We start from the raw sequence: 19,921 nt of genomic DNA, 5'->3' as shown, positions 1-19,921 counted from the left end.
CATTTAATTGCTGCCCACATTAGCACTTAAGTTTAGGATAGAATAGATCTTCTGCCTTTTGATACGCGCAAGTAAAAACACATTTTTACATCGCTTTACTGTTAAACCTGTGAAGAAAATGGAGGAAACTGAATTTTTGAAAAATAATTCAGATATTTTTTCAAAATTTATAAACTGAAAAATGACTTTTCATTTTCTAGAGTGTTTAACACAAGGTGGCTTGATTGCAGTTCCCCCTTCCCCCCTCTAATTACATATTCCAAGTGCTTAATCACAAGCCTAAAAGAAAACTTCAACTGATTTTACCCTTCAGTTTACTTCCTTCAATCAGTCACTGCCTTTAACTCACTGACTCTTCACACAACCACATAATAGAAAAATGAATTTGTGAATGCACAACAAAAGGTGTAGACATGATTAAGTACTTTTGCAGGTGATATGGACAGTTTAAAAAAAAGCATTGTGTATGATAGTTTACTTTTTAATGTGGTTGTACCTGAAAATATTTTTTTAAAACATGTTTCCCAATTAAACTACAAACTTGTTTCTTGATATTTTTTGTTCTCTATCAATTGATTTGTATTTAATTGATTATTTAGTACTTTTAAAAATTATGTAAAAAAATTAAAATCTTTCCTAATTCGTGGAAACATTTGCTTATAAAACTCTGTTTAATGAATTTACACTAATCAAAGGCTTTTATAAGAGTGTGAAGAAAATTGAAGACTCCTTAAAAACAAAATTGGTAAAGAACTATCTTTGACTTTTAATAATAACATAAATTTTGGGGCATGAAATAAAATTAACTAATAAAAAACGATAAAATGCTCCTTTTTTTTTTCTTTTTTTGTCCACTTTTGATACAAAATATATTTTTAGACAACTTGTGTATATATTATACTTACTTGGTGTAACTGGATATAATACTTACTGGTGTCAGCTTTTTTATTGCAACCGAAGTTCCTTTCCAATCCCCTTTATAAACGATTCCAAATCCACCTTTTCCTAAAATACGATTATCATCAAAATTGTTCGTAGCTTTGCAAATGTCATTATATGTTATGTGCATTATATCAAGCAAGGAGTCTTCTTGGCTGCTCATACTTGCAGCTGAAACGAAAACATTAAATAATAAAAATTCTTTTAAATTTTTACAGTTATAAATTGCTCCAATTTTTTTAAAATTATTAATTGCACCAAAGGACTTTGTATTACTAAATGTACAACCAAATGCACATTAAGAAAAAGAAGTATTCATCACTGATGTATCCTGGCCAAATTAGACCAATAATGAGAATATTTTTATAGTATTGACATGAAGCACCCATAGAAGAAATTATTTTGCATTCAAAATAATTGATAGATTGAAGCTTAAATGCAGTTCAAGTTTGAAGTTCAAACTCAAAAGGATATTCTTTTGAGTATTTACACTTTTAAAATAGAATAAAGGGGGTCATTTTTACATAAACTGAACAATTTTATAACAAAAAAATTAAATAATTACAAAATAATACAGCAGAAACAAAGGTAAAAGTCAGTAACTCTTTAATTTTCCCTTATCTGTATAATGATAAAATTGAAATGAACGGAAGCATGTGTGCAAGCACATCAATTATTGTATGTGTTTTCTCTTGCATGTGGAGAAGTAGGCATACATTATTTTATAGCATTTCTAAAAGTGATTAGCAGTATCTAAATACAGTCAAACCTCCCAATATCGGACACCATCAGGGACAAAGTTTTTGTTCGTTAACGGAATGTCCGCTATTGGGGAGTCTGAATTTAGGATGGCATTTTAATTCTGTATTTTAAATCCACACATACAGTGTATAGTTCTAAATAAAATTAATGAGTATTGCTTATATAAGTGAACTTAACTAATAAGTAAATAATCCGCTGAATCTTTTGGGAAAATAAAATAGGAAGGCATTTGTAAATTGTTTCCTCTAGCTGAACAAAACCAGCCAAGCACAATGGAATCAATGTCGTTGATTTTCAGCACCTGTTTTGTTTTAGATCATAGTAAATTGTAGCGCAGTTGGCTACTTTGCACTTAATCTGGCAATACTGTGCTAATTCCTCATCAGCATCTGATGATAGGAAAGGACGCGGCACTGACCTCGTCTCCCAAAATCTGGTAGGAAAAGGGGGGGGGAGGACTGGGATGCTGTTAAGTTGCACGAGAGTATTTTTTATCTCCCATGCAAACTGATAAAGCAAGGTATTGTGTAAAAGGGGAAAGATTTTTTCTTTTGCTTTTTGCTGAAATTTCATACAGGAAATGAAAACAAAACTTTCATAAGCTTTGACTAGACAGTTCGACTTCAATGACTCCTATTTTCGGAGAAAAAGTGGTGTTAACCCGCTCATCAGTACTGATTAGCCCCAGAACATCGTAAGGAGTAGAAAAAATGCTTGCCACAAAAGCAGTGCTGAGCAAAAGCTTAACAGACACAGAAAAATAAAACAAAACTCGGCTGATTTACTGTCCGCTAACGAGGAGTGAAATACATTATACGCCTATCTCAAGAATCTGGGGATTCAGAAATGGTCTGCTAACGGGGAGTGTCCGTTAAGGGAGGTTTGGCTGTATCTGCTATTAGTTTCTAATATTTTTTATCCTTAACAGAGAACAGTATAAATCATGCTGAGCAAAATCGCAAAGTTTATTTTTAACAAGTGTGTTGTTCTTTTTTTCCCCTCTCTCTCTCTTAACTTCCTATATTCTTCTGTTTAAAATTATGGAATAACCCAGATTTTAGATACATTTAGTTAAGTACTTTGAAGTACAGTGAAACCCCAATTTTACATTTCTCAAGGGACTGGGTTAAAAAAAATGTAAAATAACATAAAATCAGGGTTTCACTGTACTTTTTAAAACCAAGAACAAAAAATGAACAAACGAGGCATACTTACCATCAGGGGATGGAGAAGTTTGACCAACATACTTTTTGTTTGGGGGCACATCTTGAGAACACTTTTTAATATTTTTTAATTTTTCTGAAATGCAATTATCTGATAAGGATTCCTTTGACAAGTTGATTTTCTTAACATTATTCTTATTTGGTGATCTAAAAATTAAAAATTCAGGTCAGCAACACTGGATAAAAATTAAGTGAGAAATAAAATGCAGTTTAAAATAACTTTGAATTTAATGATAAATTTGAATGGCAAGTTATGAATAACTTCTGTTGTATTTCAAAAACTATTAAAATGTTCAAGCAACAATTCTTTACCAGAAATAAGTGAAAAATCAAAAAGCTTTGGATTAAATAATAAACTGGAATTACAACTTACAAATTATTTCTGGTATGTTTTAAGACTTAGTAAAATGTTCATGCAGGCCGGCGCCAAGCCTGATTGATGCCGTCGTGCAAATGCCTTTTGAGCGCCTTTAGGCAGTGGCGTTCGGGTAAAATATAATTTACACCCGGAGTGAGGTTTTGTAGACAAATATAATAAGAAAAAAAATATGTGTTCACATTTAATTTATTAAAAACACAATGTGTAAATATTTCTTTTGGAATGCAGTGTACACTTTTGCTTCCAGTCTCGACGTTATTTTGAGTTCAGTAGCTCCTCTGATAATGAGTTTTAGAAAAGACAATATTTTAACTATCAAAGTTAACACCACTCTAATCTCTTCACCGCCACTATCGTTAGATATAATGAAAAGCTGAATTTTATTTTTTTGGTTGGAGATTTTTCCTCCTATTTGGATCATTTTTGATTGTAGAGCTTGGTGCCTTTTTGACTCTGGCGACGTCGTGCTTCGCACGACCTTGCACATATTGACAGCGCTGCTCTGTGTTCATGCAACAATTCTTTAACAGAAATAAATGTTAATGTTTGGCTTTACAACTTATGCCAGTGTAACAAATACACAATTGTTATTCATATACAATCATTTTCACTAAAAATATTTTGATTCTTTATTTTCTTTCATTTTATTGCACATCCGAGCCGGAGCAGCACATAATAGAGTATTAAATTGAGTACTCTATTTTTTTCAGTGAATCTATATTCACTGTGGAATACTTCTACCAACTTCCCCAATAATAATTAACAACAGACTGAGTCATAGCTAAATGTGGCTGGGTTTTGCTAGTTTATTTCATAAATATTAGATGTACAGGATGAAATGGCATTTTATTAATGGAGCTGAACAAAGGCTACTAGAGCAAAAACTCTAAATGTACTCTGCTCTCACTACTTACTATAAGAATATTCAGGTTAATTTGAGCTCTACAATCGAAATTTTAGCTTTCTATAGAATTTTTGAAGTGTTTACTAGTTTTTCACACTGGTATGGTAAAGGTTATTTTGGGGAAGGAAAAATCCAATTCTGGTTTTTAAAAAAAATCATTTTGCGAAAAAAAAAATGGTGTTAAGAAAAAAAATTTTGTTATATGTATTGCTCGTTAAAGTAAGAAATAACAATATCAAAAAGCACAAATTGCAGATTACTGCTTTTCTCTTTCTTGCGATTCAAGGTTATTTACATTTCTTTTTGTTTTAGCTTTGGCTTAATTTTTGTCCAATTTCATTCTTTCGGCTGAACTGTGCCTGTGAGAGAGCTCTTACCCTTGGTTTGCATTCCTATTGTTTCTTTATTGGTTTATGATTTTCTCATTGGTTTTTGGTTAATCCGCTATTTTTATCTTTTAAGTTGTTTGCTTATCTAGCTCTTGGCTTTTGTCGGATGTCTTTTTATCCGTAAGCTCATTACTTTTTGCATTGAAAAAAGCGTTCCTTGTAACGCCGAAACACATGTGCAATAATCTGCAATTTGTGCTTTTTTACGTTGTTATTTCTTACTTTACTTTTCAGCAGAACAGTATTCATTTATTTTATGTATTGCTCATGTTCTTATTGCTGTTTGTGCAATTTTAACTCTCATTACATTTTTGATTTACAGCACAAAGGTAAACATTTCACTTAAAATCCCGCACATTGCTTAAAAATTTCAACATAAAACTTAACTATTTTATGAAAGTACAAAATTTTCTATTTCTTATATTTCAAATCACCTACTGTTTTCCTGCAGCAGCTTTAGATTTCGATTCAGACACATTAAGACTGTTCATCTTTGAATGCAGAGACACTGAACTATAATTTTCTTTCATATTAGCTGAATCACCTTTCAACTTGGATGCAGAGAGGGGTGAACATTCTTTGGTTTTAGTTGAGGAACCAATTTCAGATGGCATTTGTTTATGAATAGGAGACTGTGTCCAATGATAAGAACTTTCATTACAAGAAACTGAGAACTGAAACATCAAATTAAAAAATACATTAACATGGAAAGCAGCATTCACATTATTAAGAATTTTATCAGTACAAAGTTATTTGTGTCATAAAGTTGACTATGTATATTATTACAAAGATTTTGAAATGTTCATACATTCAAACATACATTTCAAATTCGGGGGCTTAGGGTCACACAAAAATAACTAAAGTTTTTTTTTTTTTTCATTACCTTTGGGTACAGGCATATCAGACTTCAACCTATTTAAGAGTCGCAAGAGCGTATGTCCACCTGGCTCGAGTTCTGATTTGTGCATGCGAAGCTACATATAATGTTTATCTTGTTTGGAGAAATATAATCTTAACGGCTGATAGGACTTTGCATCATCAACAAATTGAGACAAGTGCAGTTATGTTTGTGTGCAGTGTCCCCAAGCCCTTGAATTCTACTTATATTTAATACATAAATTTAAAATTGTTTAACAACACTGGGCAACAAAATATTGTTACAAATTCTGTAAATAGCTTTTTTTTTTTTTTTTGTATGTGATTAATTTGTTGCAATCTAGCTAAATTTGGCATTATATTTCATCTAAAATTGTCTTAGTAACGTAACCTGTAAATAGTTTCATGTAATGTACATACAATCCCCTAACATTCGGCTGAAGTATACGGTCTCCTCATTTCTGAATGATAAAATTTGTGAATGGAAAGAAATGAGAAAGTAGTAGAATGCTGTAGGATTTTCTGGAATATTTGAGAGGCTCTCTTTCGATGTTTATAATAGCCGTGACGAGTGATAAAAAGTCAGTCTCGACTGAGCCGTTGTGCTGAGAGTGTATTAGCTCTGTTTTGTGAAGCCCTTTAGGCTGTGTTTTTGTGCATTTTGATGTGAATACGTGTTTTACTGTTGAGTTTATGGTGTTAATCGATATTTGCCTAATTGCTATGGTTAATTTAGCAGTTGTTAACGATATTTCTTGTAAATAGTTGTAAATACATCTCCAGTGTTTTTCTCAAGAACTGTGTCGTCATTTAAAGAAAGGTTGAAGTTGTATCACCAACTGTTAATAATATTATTTTCAAAATGCTTCTGACATAATTATTGCTGATTCTTATGTAAAATGACCCTCTCAATACAAATATGACCATAGTTTTCTAGCTACACACCCCACTTTTTGGATATGGTGTCCCTCAATTTTTTTTTCACTTTTTGACAGTGTCATTCCATTATTTTTATTTGGAGGGGGAAGAGAGTACTATATTAGTCATTAAAACTGTCTTCTGAGGGGCTAGAGAGGTACAAAATTTAAAATCATGAAGATCCCTGCAATCCCCCCCCTCCCCAAAATTCACAAGAATAACAGGAACTTAGTAACAACATTGAAGCCTTAGCTTTTGTTACTAAGGTTAAGTCAATTAATCGTTTTCAAACCTTAATACAGTAGACCCTCGAAAATTGGGACTAACGTAGCGAATGGCCAAATCATAAACAGCATCAATTTTCTTGAAATATGGAGAGACAAAGGTAAAAAAATGCATCTTATTTATACAAAGTGGAATAATCGTATGGGTTTTACCCATAATTCACGTTTAAAAAAATATTCCTGATTATCAGTTTGGATTTTCCAGTGTTTGGATTTTTGAAAATCTACTACAGGAAGAAAATTAATTAATGAAAGTTACAAAAAAAAAAAAACTATTGGTATTTTTCTCATTGCTTTTAATATGAACAAATAAAATTATTTTTGAAAAAGCTCTTTTTTTCCATCACATAAAGACAGGGGCGTGCTTAGAGTTTTAGCGTCCCTGTGCGAAATTCAGGGTGGCGACAGGAACTGGAAAAAAAAGTTCCCTGACATTTCCCTGATTTCCCTGATTAAGTTCACCAAATTTCCCTGATTTACGTTACCAATGATAATGGTTTCCTTTCTAAACCCTACCTGAAAAGCATTGCATATTAAATAAAATGAAGGGTTTAAAACGGTTTAAGCTGTTAATTAAAAATATATTTTGAAAAGATGCTCCTTTTTTTGGTAAAAATAGTTATTAAATTATCGACAAAGAAATATTATAGGAAATCTAAAACAAATACTTTACTTCCAGGAACCAGTTAACATAAGAATTCTGAGAAATTATTAAAACCATTCTTAAAGGCATATCTAATCATGATGAAACTAAAAATTTTAAATGGAAATAATCTTGAGCTGAACTTTTAAGCAGTATAATTGTTACTGCAAGATTAACAAGTGATAGTTAAAGTAAAGAAGCAATGTAGTTCTACTTACGTAAAAAATACTGAACCGTGTGCAGGTAAACAGCAGTATCTGCAGAAATTAGTTTTCGAGATATTTGAAGAAATGTGTAGTGGATTCAGTACTAACAATGGGAAAATGTTGAAATTAGACGTTTTTTTCTCGCCTTTTTTTCAGCGGAAACCAACTAAGCGAGCTTGTACCATAAAGGTAACGTACCATAGATGGCAAAAATGCAAAAATAAAAAGGAATACTTTGCAGTTTCTGCCCTTTACCGACACACGGCAGAATAGACGTATTTATGTAAAACAAATTGAAATCTTTCAACAACCAGTCATATTGAGCTATTCTCTAATTAAGAACTTAGGTTTTAATGAATGAATACAGTATTTTAACTATTAAAAAATAAGAAAAATATTTACTTATGTACACAACTCGGTTTCAAATGATTTCATTAGTTGTCGAAAAAAAATTTTAGATTACTTTAGTTACAAACAACATTGCAAAAACAATTATTAATTTCAAAATATATATGTATATGGTTTTAAAATAAAAGAGTTTTTAAAGTCTGAAAAAAAAATCCCTTTGAGTAATCTGAAGTAACAGGGAATAATAACATAACAAAAAAACAAATTTGATTTTAAGTCAAATTAATTTTATCAATTAAATTAATTTGAGAAAACAAAGATCCTTTCTTGAAATTATGATATAACAGTATGCTAATTACTTCAAGACAATGAGTAAAAGCAAGGGAGCAAAGTCATTAATGATGGCTTCCTCTTTGCCTGTAGGGTTGTTTATTTTACATAGCATGGAATGCGTGAAGAAAAATTCAAGCTAAGTAAAATAAACAACTTTACAGACACATACTCAATCTTAGGAAGCTCATCCTAAGATTGAATACTTTGACCTTGAGGAAAAAAGATGCACAAATATTCGGCAATGTATAATCGCACCTTGTTAATTTTACTTTTTTAAAACAAATAATAGGCAGAAAATTCGCAGGGAATCAAAGTACTTCCTTTTGCAAGGAAAAAAAAATTTTTTTTTCTTCATTTGATCAATTTTCCCTGATTTTTTGTTATTTTTTCAAAATTCCCTGATATTTCCCTGATTTTTCCCTGAGTGATAAAGTTCCCTGACTTTTCCCTGATCTCCCTGATCTGTCGCCACCCTGAAATTTGTTTTAATTGTCGATAAATAATCATTTTTGTTATTTATTTATTCTCTCCCAAAACAGAACACCCTGTAGTGTGTCACCTAGCTATATAAGCTAGTTCGAAATATTTATAAGTAATTACAAAATTAATGTGAAAATATATGACACAAATGGGGTATGGCTGTTAATGTTGGGAAATGTCAAGTGCTACATTTAGGGCATGGAAATAAGTGTACAAGTTATTATTTGCAAGGTTCAGTCATTAGTCAGGCAGACAAAGTTACTGATCTGGGGGTCTTAATAAGTCAGGATTTAAAGTCTAGCCAACAGTGCAGCATTGCTAGCAACAAAGCCAATAAGATGCTTGGGTTTATCAATAGATCTATTTCAAACAAATCTAAAGAAGTTCTTCTGCCCTTATATAGAAGTTTAGTAAGACCCCATTTGGAGTATGTTGTTCAGTTTTGGTCTCCTTATCTTAAGAAAGACATTAATGTATTGGAAAGGGTTCAAAGGCGGGCTACAAGGTTAATAAGTGGACTTTCCCACTTAGATTATGATTCCAGACTTAGAAGGCAATGTAGTCTTGAGCAAAGAAGAGACCGAGGGGACATGATTCAGCTGTTTAAATTTATTAAAACGAATGATGTTACGGGGCTAAAGTTTAGCACTGAAAACAGGACAAGGGGTCATTGTTTTAAGCTATTTAAATCTCAGGCTAACATGGATATCAGGAAAAATTATTATTTTAGCAGGGTAGTGGAACCTTGGAACAGCTTACCGGAAGAGGTGGTAATGAGCAAAGGAGTAGACAGTTTTAAGAGGGCCATTGATCTTCACTGGGGATTGTAAATTGACTAGGACCAGTCTAGCTGGGCCCAGAGCCTGTTGCTGGTCGTCACTTTTGTATTTGTATTTGTATTTGTAAAATATGGTTACAAAGAAAATTTTTGGATGTAATTGACAAAATAAAGACAATATCCAAATTGCGTTGTTTTCAGCCCAATTAAAATCTAACTTCAGAACAACGTTCAGAAAATGAATGGAAAATTTTGACCTTTTTCTGCCTTCTCACTTATTGTTACTTCTATAGCAAATACAGAAAGTCATTTATTCCATGTAGGGATTGCAATACCAGATCAAAAATTCAATACCGGTATTTGGTATTTTTAAAACTTGATACCGGAATATCGGTATTAATACCAGAATTTGAAATTTCTCAAAAATTGCTTGAAAACATATTGTTTCATTGCCACATTTCATAATTTGTACAAAAATTGTATTATTATGAAAAGGTATTGTGAACAAATATTAAATGAAGGAACAAATGTCATAATAAAAAATCAATACTAGTAAAAAACATAATGCATCTATTGAATCTCTAAGCCCGGAACTCATTTTAGTGCTCAACTTTCCTACAGTTGAAACTACTCTTTCTGAATTCACGCAGGTTGGTGGTACTGTTAACAATGCGTGATACATCTCCTCTAATTTAATGGCCTAAAAGTATTTTATTTTCAAAAAATTTGGTCGGTTGCAAATCATTTTTGGATAAACCCTTTTGTGCATGTGTGTGTGTGTTTCTTTCACATAACATTTATTTTTTCCAGAAAATCAAAAATTTTGAAGGTTAAAGGTTCTTAGACCCCTTAGCTAGTTGAAATTTCTTTCCTGAGAGACGATAGATACTTTTCTAGTATTAACATCATTTTCTCTTGAACAGGAGGGGTTTGTGTTTACTCTTTATTAGCCCTTTGGTTTGAAATTTACGGTAAACTTGACTAAATTTGATCTTGTTTGTTTCTCTTATTCGTTTTAGCTTTTTTTCCAAAATTCTTTGCAATTATATTTATGTAAATATCTGAAAATATCTTTGAATTCATGGAACATATATATGCTTTTCCTCTGTGCAAATTTTCAAGGCAATATATAATTTCTAAATATTATCGTGCCAAGAATGAAACCAAATAGCGAGAAGGTACAACAAACCAATACTGAAGCCAACAAATTGCTGTTTGTAATGCTAACAAGAAATAGTTTTTGTCAAAATTTAGTACAGTTGAAACAAACATTTAAGAAAAAAAAAACATAAATCATTCTTAGAATTCATGGTTTGAATAAATTGTTCATTTGGACAAAGTGGGGGGGGGGGGCATTCAAAATTACACTCGAAAATAACTGTCCCAAAAGGGAAAATGGGCGATCAGGGAAATGGAAAAAATAAATGCATGGTGCACAAAATACCTTTGTTTAATGATATTCTATTAGTTCATGCTTTTAAGCTAAATTTTTACATCAATAGATTGATTTCGGTTCTGTATCATAGAAAAATATATGTACATTTAAAATATAAGTAGATACTTAATAAGCTAAATTGAAAATTCTTGAATTAAAACTATTTGTTATTTTTAGCTAATACCGAAAATACCGGTATTTTCCTTAGCAAATACTGGTATTAGGGCATTCCGAGGTATTTTTGACACTTATGTAGAGTCCATAACGTGACCTTTTTTGCCATAACTTTTTAATTTACTGTTTGATTAGCATATTATTTTATTTTGATCTTTTCCTACCAACACACCAGCTCAAATTAAAATAATTTGCAAATCAAACGGTAAATTAAAAAGTTATGGCAAAAAAGGTCACATTACGGACTCTACTTAAATGTCAAAAATACCTTGGAATGCCCCTATTACGAAAATGTAAAATTGCTCGAAATACCAGTATTGCAATCCCTAGTTCCATGTCAAGTGACATAGGGGTCCCCACTTGACCATCTCCGATTTGAATGAAATTTTATAGAGTTGTAGAAATGAATTTGAAACTAACCTATGCAAATTTTCAGCTTCCTAGATCCAAATCCTGAGGATCTAGGATCTCCGAAAAATGTGATTCAAAATGGCGGATCAGTTTTTTGTGTCAAACTACCAAGTTTAGACTAAGTTTACAGAACATTTTATCACACTGGAAGCCTGAAATTTTTGGTGCTTAAAGTACAATTAGCTGTTAATACATTCAAGTATTTTTGGAAATTTAAACTCATTAGATTTTTTATAGCATGCGTGTAAACTCCTGAAAAAGCATGGGGATTGGGGGGGGGGGGATTTTTTCTTGGATTTTAGGTTGTCATAAAATCTGAACAAAAATATACCAAGGCTTGTACTTTGTGATTACATTGTAAAAATACTTGTTTTTAATGGGTTACAGTTGCGGAGCATAAATTTCTAAGCTTCGGAGCATATTTTCTAAAATGTATTGTCATCCAAAGTGGAAATCAAAACCGTTCAAGTGAAAAATAGTTTATTTTCAAAGCGCTGTAGATCAAGTTTATCACCTCACATCTTCTTTTTGTTAATACAGTAAAATTCCTCTAATGTGGACACTAACAGGACAAATGTTTTTGCCCACAATAGAGGGGTGTCCACAGGACAGGAGTTTAATAATGCTATTTGCCTTGGAATCGGGGAATTAAAAGTTTTCCACATATAAGAGGGGTATCCGTTAGGAGTGGTTTTACTGTACCATTTGAAAGAACAGATTTTTTCCTTTTAAAATAAGTTTTTTCTTTGATGGTGTTCTTTCGAATAAGGATAGAAAAATAAGTTTTAAATTCTGTCTGTCTTAACGAATTGCCATGTTTAAGTTCATATTACGGGAAATTTAATCACACTGGAAACCTGAAATTTTAGGAGCTCAAAGTATTTTTGGTTGTCAATATGTTCTCGTATTGAATAAAATATGACAACGTGTATAAAGTACAAATTGAGAATGAAAAAAGGTTAAAAAACCAGCAAACAGCTGTTTCGGCACTCTAAAATACAAGTGCCATCATCAGTGCATTAAAAACGAAGACAGGTTCACCCGACTAAAACACAGTCAAGGCGAACAATGGAATGAGAGACGAGTTGTAAAAGATATGAGAGCAGTACCGGAAACGATGACGTCAAGGTTACATCAGAACTCAGGAGGACAGTTGCACTCAGGAGAATCGTCACGGAAAAAAAAATCAAATAACAGACTTCCAAACATTAGGAAAAGGGGGAGTGCTAGACAAATCATTGACGATTAAATTAGCATTTTTCCATATGTAATATGACTCCCAAAAATCTAAATCATGAATGGACGTACACCCGTGAATAATTTTGGCGGAAGACAAAATAAAATTATGACCGCAGGACCAACAATGTTGAGCAATAGAGGAGCGTTTCAGATCCTTTTTTTTGACGTAATTTTCGTGTTCTTTTATCCGGAATTTGAGGGATCGACGAGTCTGCCCAATGTAGGCCAATTTGCACTGGCAGGAAACACTGTAAATGCCCCATCTGTCAAGGTTCTGAACAGGGTGTTTATGCTGTGAAAATTTTAATTTATTAACAGGAGAAAAAGTGACGGAAAAATGAAACTTTCTTAAGATTTTGGCAATTTGTAGACTGATTTTAGGAAAAAAGGGTAAGACAACGGAACTCGAATAGTTCACAGGAGCAAGTGTTTGATTTTTGTTAGTTGAGCTACATAGCTTCTTAAAAATGGTATCAATAATATCTAATGTGAATCCCCGATCCAACGCAATACTTCGTAGGTAATTCAGTTCTGATGAAAGTAAATTGGAATTTGAACAAATGGCCAAAGCACGGTAAATAAAAGATCTAAAAGCAGCCAATTTTTGTTTAGGAGGATGAACGGATAACTTGTGGGGGGAAAGAGAAATAGCAAAGGGTTTACGGAAATCAGTAGTTGTAAACGTATTGTCATGACGAGTGATGGACACATCAAGAAAAGAAAGATGATTACCAGATTCCAATTCAACCGTAAATTGAATATGTAAGTCAATAGTATTTAGGATGGATAAAAGGTTATCAAGGTCACTGACAGAAGAGTCCAAAAGCACAAAAATGTCGCCAACGTACCTGACGTAAAAATCAAATTGCATAATTTTAAATAATTTAAGTTCGAAATAGTGCATGTAACTGGTTAACTTTCTATTATAACCTTGACGTCATCGTTTCCGGTACTGCTCTCATATCTTTTACAACTCGTCTCTCATTCCATTGTTCGCCTCGACTGTGTTTTAGTCGAGTTTAGTTTAGGGTGAACCTGTCTTCGTTCTTAATGCACTGATAATGGCATTTGTATTTTAGAGTGCCGAAACAGCTGTTTGCTGGTTTTTTAACCTTTTTTCATTCTCAATTTGTACTTTATACACGTTGTCATAATTTATTCACTATGCAGTACAAAGTTTTCGACTACTTTTTATGTATTCACTAGCTTCAACGGGCTTTTGATCGTAAGTGGATTCCATTTTTTTCCATTCCTTTCTTCTGTTTGTTTTGTCCTTGATTTTTATCATGTCTGACATTAATAGGTTTTGTAACCTACGGGTTAAGAAATTTAAATTTTTAGATCATTTATCCTTTTTGTGTGAATGTAAAAGGAGAAGAGTTATTCCTAATTTTATTTCACTTGAGTGCAATTTATCTCGGTCAACAAGAATTGACAAAACTTTGTTCAACTTTAAATTGGCTCTGTTAAGAGCTGTCATCCAAGATACGCGACAAAAAGTTGCAATGATTGAGCCAGGAGCTTTTTGATTTACATTTACGTGTTGCTAATTCCAGTCGTCATTTTGAATTTTTTGACAGGAGGTCTTGGCAGAGAGCTGCTTTTTATTCAAACAAACACAAATCAGTACTTAATAAAAAGTTAACCAGTTTATGTAAAGTTTCTTCTAATCTTACAACTTATAACTTACCAAAAGTTAATGTTAATGCTGTCGTCAATCTTTCAGATGATTCCTTAAATTCTGTTCAAGTTAATGCTTTAAAATTCAATAGTAATTTTGCGGCTCCATCTAAACCGTTATTTTCTCTTTTAATTGCTCCGGTCGAAAAGGCCTTGAAATTTAGTGCTTTAACTTCCACACAGAAGGATTCAATCCACCATCTCATTTCTAACAACATTAACTTCAATTCACAGTTCCATAACAACAAGCTATATAATGTAACTCGTACCGTAAGAGATTTATGTGCTAACTCTGATTTAGTAATTACAAACGCTGATAAGGGGGGCCAAATTGTTGTTCTAAACAAAAAAGATTATATCAACAAATGCAATAACTTAATTTTAGACGGGCCATATGAAATAATCAAACAAGATCCTTGTGGTAAAGAATTAAAAACTATCAGTAAATTCCATTAAGTCATCTCCGTTGATTCCAGATTTTCACAAAAAACGCTTGATTCCTTCTGTTGCACAATGTTCTAGATTCTACGCTTTGCCTAAAGTGCATAAACCACTCATTCCTCTCCGTCCCATTGTTTCTAATATTGGTAGTGCTTCTTATAAATTGGCCAAATTTTTAGTTTCCGTTTTTTCCCCTCTTCTTTCCAGCAACTGTTTTACTGTTCGGAACTCTCTTGACTTTGTTCGCAAACTTCGAATTCTTCAGTTAAATAACCATAGAATGGCCTCTTTTGATGTGAAATCACTCTTCACTAACGTGCCTGTTGAAGATGCGTTAGACTGCCTTAAAATGAGATTAACTGAACATCACTTTTCCTACTTTGAGATCAATGAATTGTGCAATTTAACACGTTCTTGCTTAAAACTAAACACGTTTGTTTTCGACGGTAATTTTTCCGGATGACTGAAGGTCTTGCTATGGGCAACCGTTTGAGTCCAATTCTAAGTGATTTGTACATGCACTATTTCGAACTTAAATTATTTAAAATTATGCAATTTGATTTTTACGTCAGGTACGTTGACGACATTTTTGTGCTTTTGGACTTGTTTGTCAGTGACCTTGATAACCTTTTATCCATCCTAAATACTATTGACCCACATATTTAATTTACGGTTGAATTGGAATCTGGTAATCATCTTTCTTTTCTTGATGTGTCCATCACTCGTCATGACAATACGTTTACAACTACTGTTTTCCGTAAACCCTTTGCTGTTTCTCTTCCCCCCCCCCACAAGTTATTCGTTCATCCTCCTAAACAAAAATTGGCTGCTTTTAGATCTTTTATTTACCGTGCTTTGGCCATTTGTTCAAATTCCAATTTACTTTCATCAGAACTGAATTACCTACGAAGTATTGCCTTGGATCGGGGATTCACATTAGATATTATTGATACCATTTATAAGAAGCTATGTAGCTCAACTAACAAAAATCAAACACTTGCTCCTGTGAACTATTCGAGTTCCGTTGTCTTACCCTTTTTTCCTAAAATCAGTCTACAAATTGCCAAAATCTTAAAAAAGTTTCATTTTTCCGTCACTTTTTCTCCTGTTAATAAATTAAAATTTTCACAGCTTAAACACCCTGTTCCGAACCTTGACAGATGGGGCATTTACAGTGTTTCCGGCCAGTGCAAATTGGCCTACATTGGGCAGACTCGTCGATCCCTCAAATTCCGGATAAAAGAACAGGAAAATTAGGTCAAAAAAACAGGATCTCAAATGCTCCTCTATTGCTCAACATTGTTGGTCCTGCGGTTATAATTTTATTTTTTCTTCCGCCAAAATTATTCACGGGTGTTCGTCCATTCATGATTTAGATTTTTGGGAGTCATATTACATATGGAAAAATGCTAATTTAATCGTCAATGATTTGTCTAGCACTCCCCCTTTTCCTAATGTTTGGAAGTCTGTTATTTGATTTATTTTCTGTCCGTGACGTTTCTCCTAAGTGCAACTGTCCTCCTGAGTTCTGACGTAACCTTGACGTCATCGTTTCCGGTACTGCTCTCATATCTTTTACAACTTGTCTCTCATTCCATTGTTCGCCTCGACTGTGTTTTCGTCGGGTGAACCTGTCTTCGTTTTTAATGCACTGATGATGGCACTTGTATTTTAGAGTGCCGAAACAGCTGTTTGCTGGTTTTTTAACCTTTTTTCATTCTCAATTTGTATTTATACATGTTGTCATATTTTATTCACTATGCAGTACAAAGTTTTTGACTACTTTTTATGTATGTTCTCGTATTTTTATGAATTTGAGTTTATTAACTTTTGTGTAGCACACATGCAAAGTCGAAAAAAAACGTAGAGGAGAAACTTTTTCCTGGATTTTAAAATGTCATAAATTCTGAACAAAAATGATTCAAAAGCTCTTACTTTGTAATTCTATTGTCAATATACATGCTTTTAATGGGTTATAGTTGCAGAGCGTAAATATTGATTTTCTAAAAGATATTGGCATCCAAAGTGGCTGTCAAAATCGTTCACATGAAAAATAGCCTATTTTTAATGCACTGTAGCTCAAGTTTGTCCCATTGCATTTTCTTTTTGTTGGTACCATTAGAATGAAGACACTTTTTCACAGTATTTTAGCGGCCCTTTAACTTCAAAATATTTTAGCGGCCTTGTGTGGCCGCACAGTTTGCCACCCCTTAAGCACGGCCCTGCATAAAGGCCATGGTATAGAAAAAAAAGATTATTTGATTCCTAATGAATTATAGTGACTTAAATAAAGTATATAGAAATACAATACAAATACAAACATGACAACCAGCAACAGATTCTGGGTTTATAAGTTTATAAGTTCCCAATGAAGATCGATAGCCTTCTTCAAGCTATCCCATCCCCTTGCTCGTAACCGCCTCTTCCAGTAAGCTGTTCCAAGTGCCCAAAACCCTGCTAAAGTAGTAGTTTTTCCTTATTTCCAGGATAGCCTGAGATTTGAATAGCTTAAAACAATGACCACTCGTTCTGCTTTCTGTACAAAAACTTAACCAGTTAACATCTTTCATTTTGATATATTTAAATTACTGAATCATGTCCCCTCTGACTCTCCTTTGCTCCAGGCTATACATATTAAGCCTATTACGTTTGTTATCATAGTCTAAGTCTGAAAGTCCCTTTACTAGCCTAGTAACCCTTCTTTGAACCCTTTCCAAAATACAGAAATATCTTTCCTGAGATAAGGAGACCAAAAGTGAATAGCATATACTCCAAATGAGGTCTTACTAAACTCCTATATAAAAGCAGAAGAACCTTCTTAGATTAATGTAGCTTTCAACTTACACAGATAATATAACCATACTAAACAAATTTTTCAGTTTATTAGTCAAGCAGAATTCACTACATGAAATAGAAAATAATTAGAATTTAAAACAGTGTTTACTTGAGAAAAATTTGATCCAGGGTTATGTTCTTGTTTCAAACAGCTTAAAAATGTTGAAGTTCTTAAACTTTCATTTCGTAACAGGCAATGATACTTTGCATCCACTAAAAAAAGGAAAAAAGGTAAAACTAACTAAATATTGCTTAGTATTAATTAATAACATTCAAATCAGTTATTGTTTCCAGAATTAATGTTTTCCCAAGGCATTTGTTCAAGAGTGGCCTGACCAGCCTGCTCTTTCTATGCAACAAATTTTCCCTCCTTGCCTTTACATAAAAACATGTTGCCCTTTGTTTCCATAAAAATAAGACACTCTATACACCTGAAAATTTTGTGATGAAGTTTCCAAATACAGTTGAACTCGGTTAATATAAAATGTCAAAAATCCATGAATTTGTCCACATTAGCAGTTGCATTTGTAAAAACCATGAACAAGTGATATCAAGAAAAAATAAAGAAATGCTTAGCTACATTTGAAAAGGAATTAGTACTATTTACAATTGCTTATAGGGCCATTCCATTTGGTGGAATGGGACATTTTTCAGTATATTTTGTTTTATAAATACAAATTTAAAAAGTTAGAAGTTTAGCTTTTGATAACAACAGTAAGGATTTGTCGTAAGAATTCTGTAGAACATTAAACTTGTCATTTTTAAATAAAATAATTGATGAACGTGCAATAAAATGCTCGTGACGGAAGGGGGCTCGTATGGGTCTCGTTCTGTCATGGGCATTTTATTGCATGTCGTTCAATAATTTTCTTCAAACTGACCAACTTTTGATGTTACTGAAAATAGAAGTATCATCAGCATTGCATTCCTTAAGAAATTTGTTAGTTGGTGATCCTGAAATTTTCGGGGAAAGATAAGGATAGGAATTAATCCTTCAAATTATTTGAGCATGAACTTGTACCAAAGAACTTTTGAAAATTAACCTTTAAAAAATATTTCAAAAACAGCATTTCTGCCTTAATCAGCTAATAATTTTAAAAAAGTAAACAAAAAATTCATTAATTGGCTGTAAAAAAAATACTTATCATTTGTCTTTTTATCTTTTGTGCCGGCCTGTCATTTAGGGTGGTCAAGGGGACAGAATTTCCCCTCTGGCTGGGAGAAATTAATGTATTTACATGTAAGAGGGCAACGTTTTTGCTGTTTTTCTAGATAATTCATTTTGAGTATATATATATATATATATACCCTGGAATTCAAGTGATGAACTTGCCTTTGTGTATTTTCATATTAGTTGTCTCAAAATAACTCTGTTATGTGTGAAGGTGATTAAAAGAAACCTTTTTGATAAGTTAATATGGGATAGATAAAAATGCAACAAAGGGAAAAGCTTTTGCGAACCTTGAAACTTAATTAATTGTCCATATTTTGATAGAATAAAGTTTCACCCAAACAAAAGAGTTGCCCTCTTCCTCCCCCCCCCCCCTTTTTTTGAGTGAAAGTATTCAGGTTTTTTTTTTTTTTTTTTTTAATTTCTACGGTTTTTTCAGTTAAAGATAACAAAGTATTTTCTAACAAACAAAATACTTACCTTTACGTGATAAGGTACTGTCAAATGAATATAGGAACCAGGCGCGGATCCACGGGAGGGGAACTGGGGGAACGTTCCCCCTCCAAAATCCCAAGTGTACCTAAGAATTTTCAGAACAGAATACCACAATTCTTCCGTTTTTTAAAACTTGAACTTCAGGAAAAGTGAGGAGAGAATTGCAAAAGCAGATTCAAATAGGAGAACTATGGGAATGTCCCACCCCCCCCCCCCTCAAAAAAATCCAAGTGTACCTAAAACAGCTCAGGAAACAGGAGTACAGAATTTTCTTTCCGTTTTTTAGAACGTGAACTAAGGTATCTGGAAAAGCAATTAGACAACAGCAGAAGCAGGTCTCTACGGGGGGAAACTGAGTGAATGTCCCCCCCCCCCCAAATCCTTTATACCAAAAAATTTTCACAACAGAGTGCAGGAAAATTCTTCTATTTTATAGAACTTGAGCTTGAAGAAAAGCTCCAGGAAAAGCGATTAGAAAACAGCAGAAACGGATCCACGGAAGGGAACTGGAGGAATGTTCCCCTCTCCCAACATATCATGTGTACCTAAAAGGTTTTAGAACAGAGAATAGGAAGGTA

At 33.0% G+C, this 19,921-nt stretch overlaps 1 protein-coding gene across 1 annotated transcript in view; it reads right to left on the bottom strand.

The window, feature by feature from the left end:
* LOC129217183 (uncharacterized) overlaps positions 1 to 19,921 on the bottom strand; it is a 55,631-nt gene that overhangs the window by 21,258 nt on the left and 14,452 nt on the right. The window contains exons 3-6 of the mRNA XM_054851446.1: positions 17,787 to 17,890; positions 5,035 to 5,270; positions 2,917 to 3,071; positions 932 to 1,110 (exon numbers count right to left, since the gene is read on the bottom strand). Of these exons, the coding sequence (XP_054707421.1) occupies positions 932 to 1,110; positions 2,917 to 3,071; positions 5,035 to 5,270; positions 17,787 to 17,890 (674 nt within the window). The remainder of the gene's footprint in view (positions 1 to 931; positions 1,111 to 2,916; positions 3,072 to 5,034; positions 5,271 to 17,786; positions 17,891 to 19,921) is intronic.

Source organism: Uloborus diversus, chromosome 2 (assembly GCF_026930045.1).
Source record: "Uloborus diversus isolate 005 chromosome 2, Udiv.v.3.1, whole genome shotgun sequence".
Classification (NCBI taxonomy): Eukaryota; Metazoa; Arthropoda; class Arachnida; order Araneae; family Uloboridae; genus Uloborus; species Uloborus diversus.
This window is presented reverse-complemented; position numbering and strand designations above follow the sequence as displayed.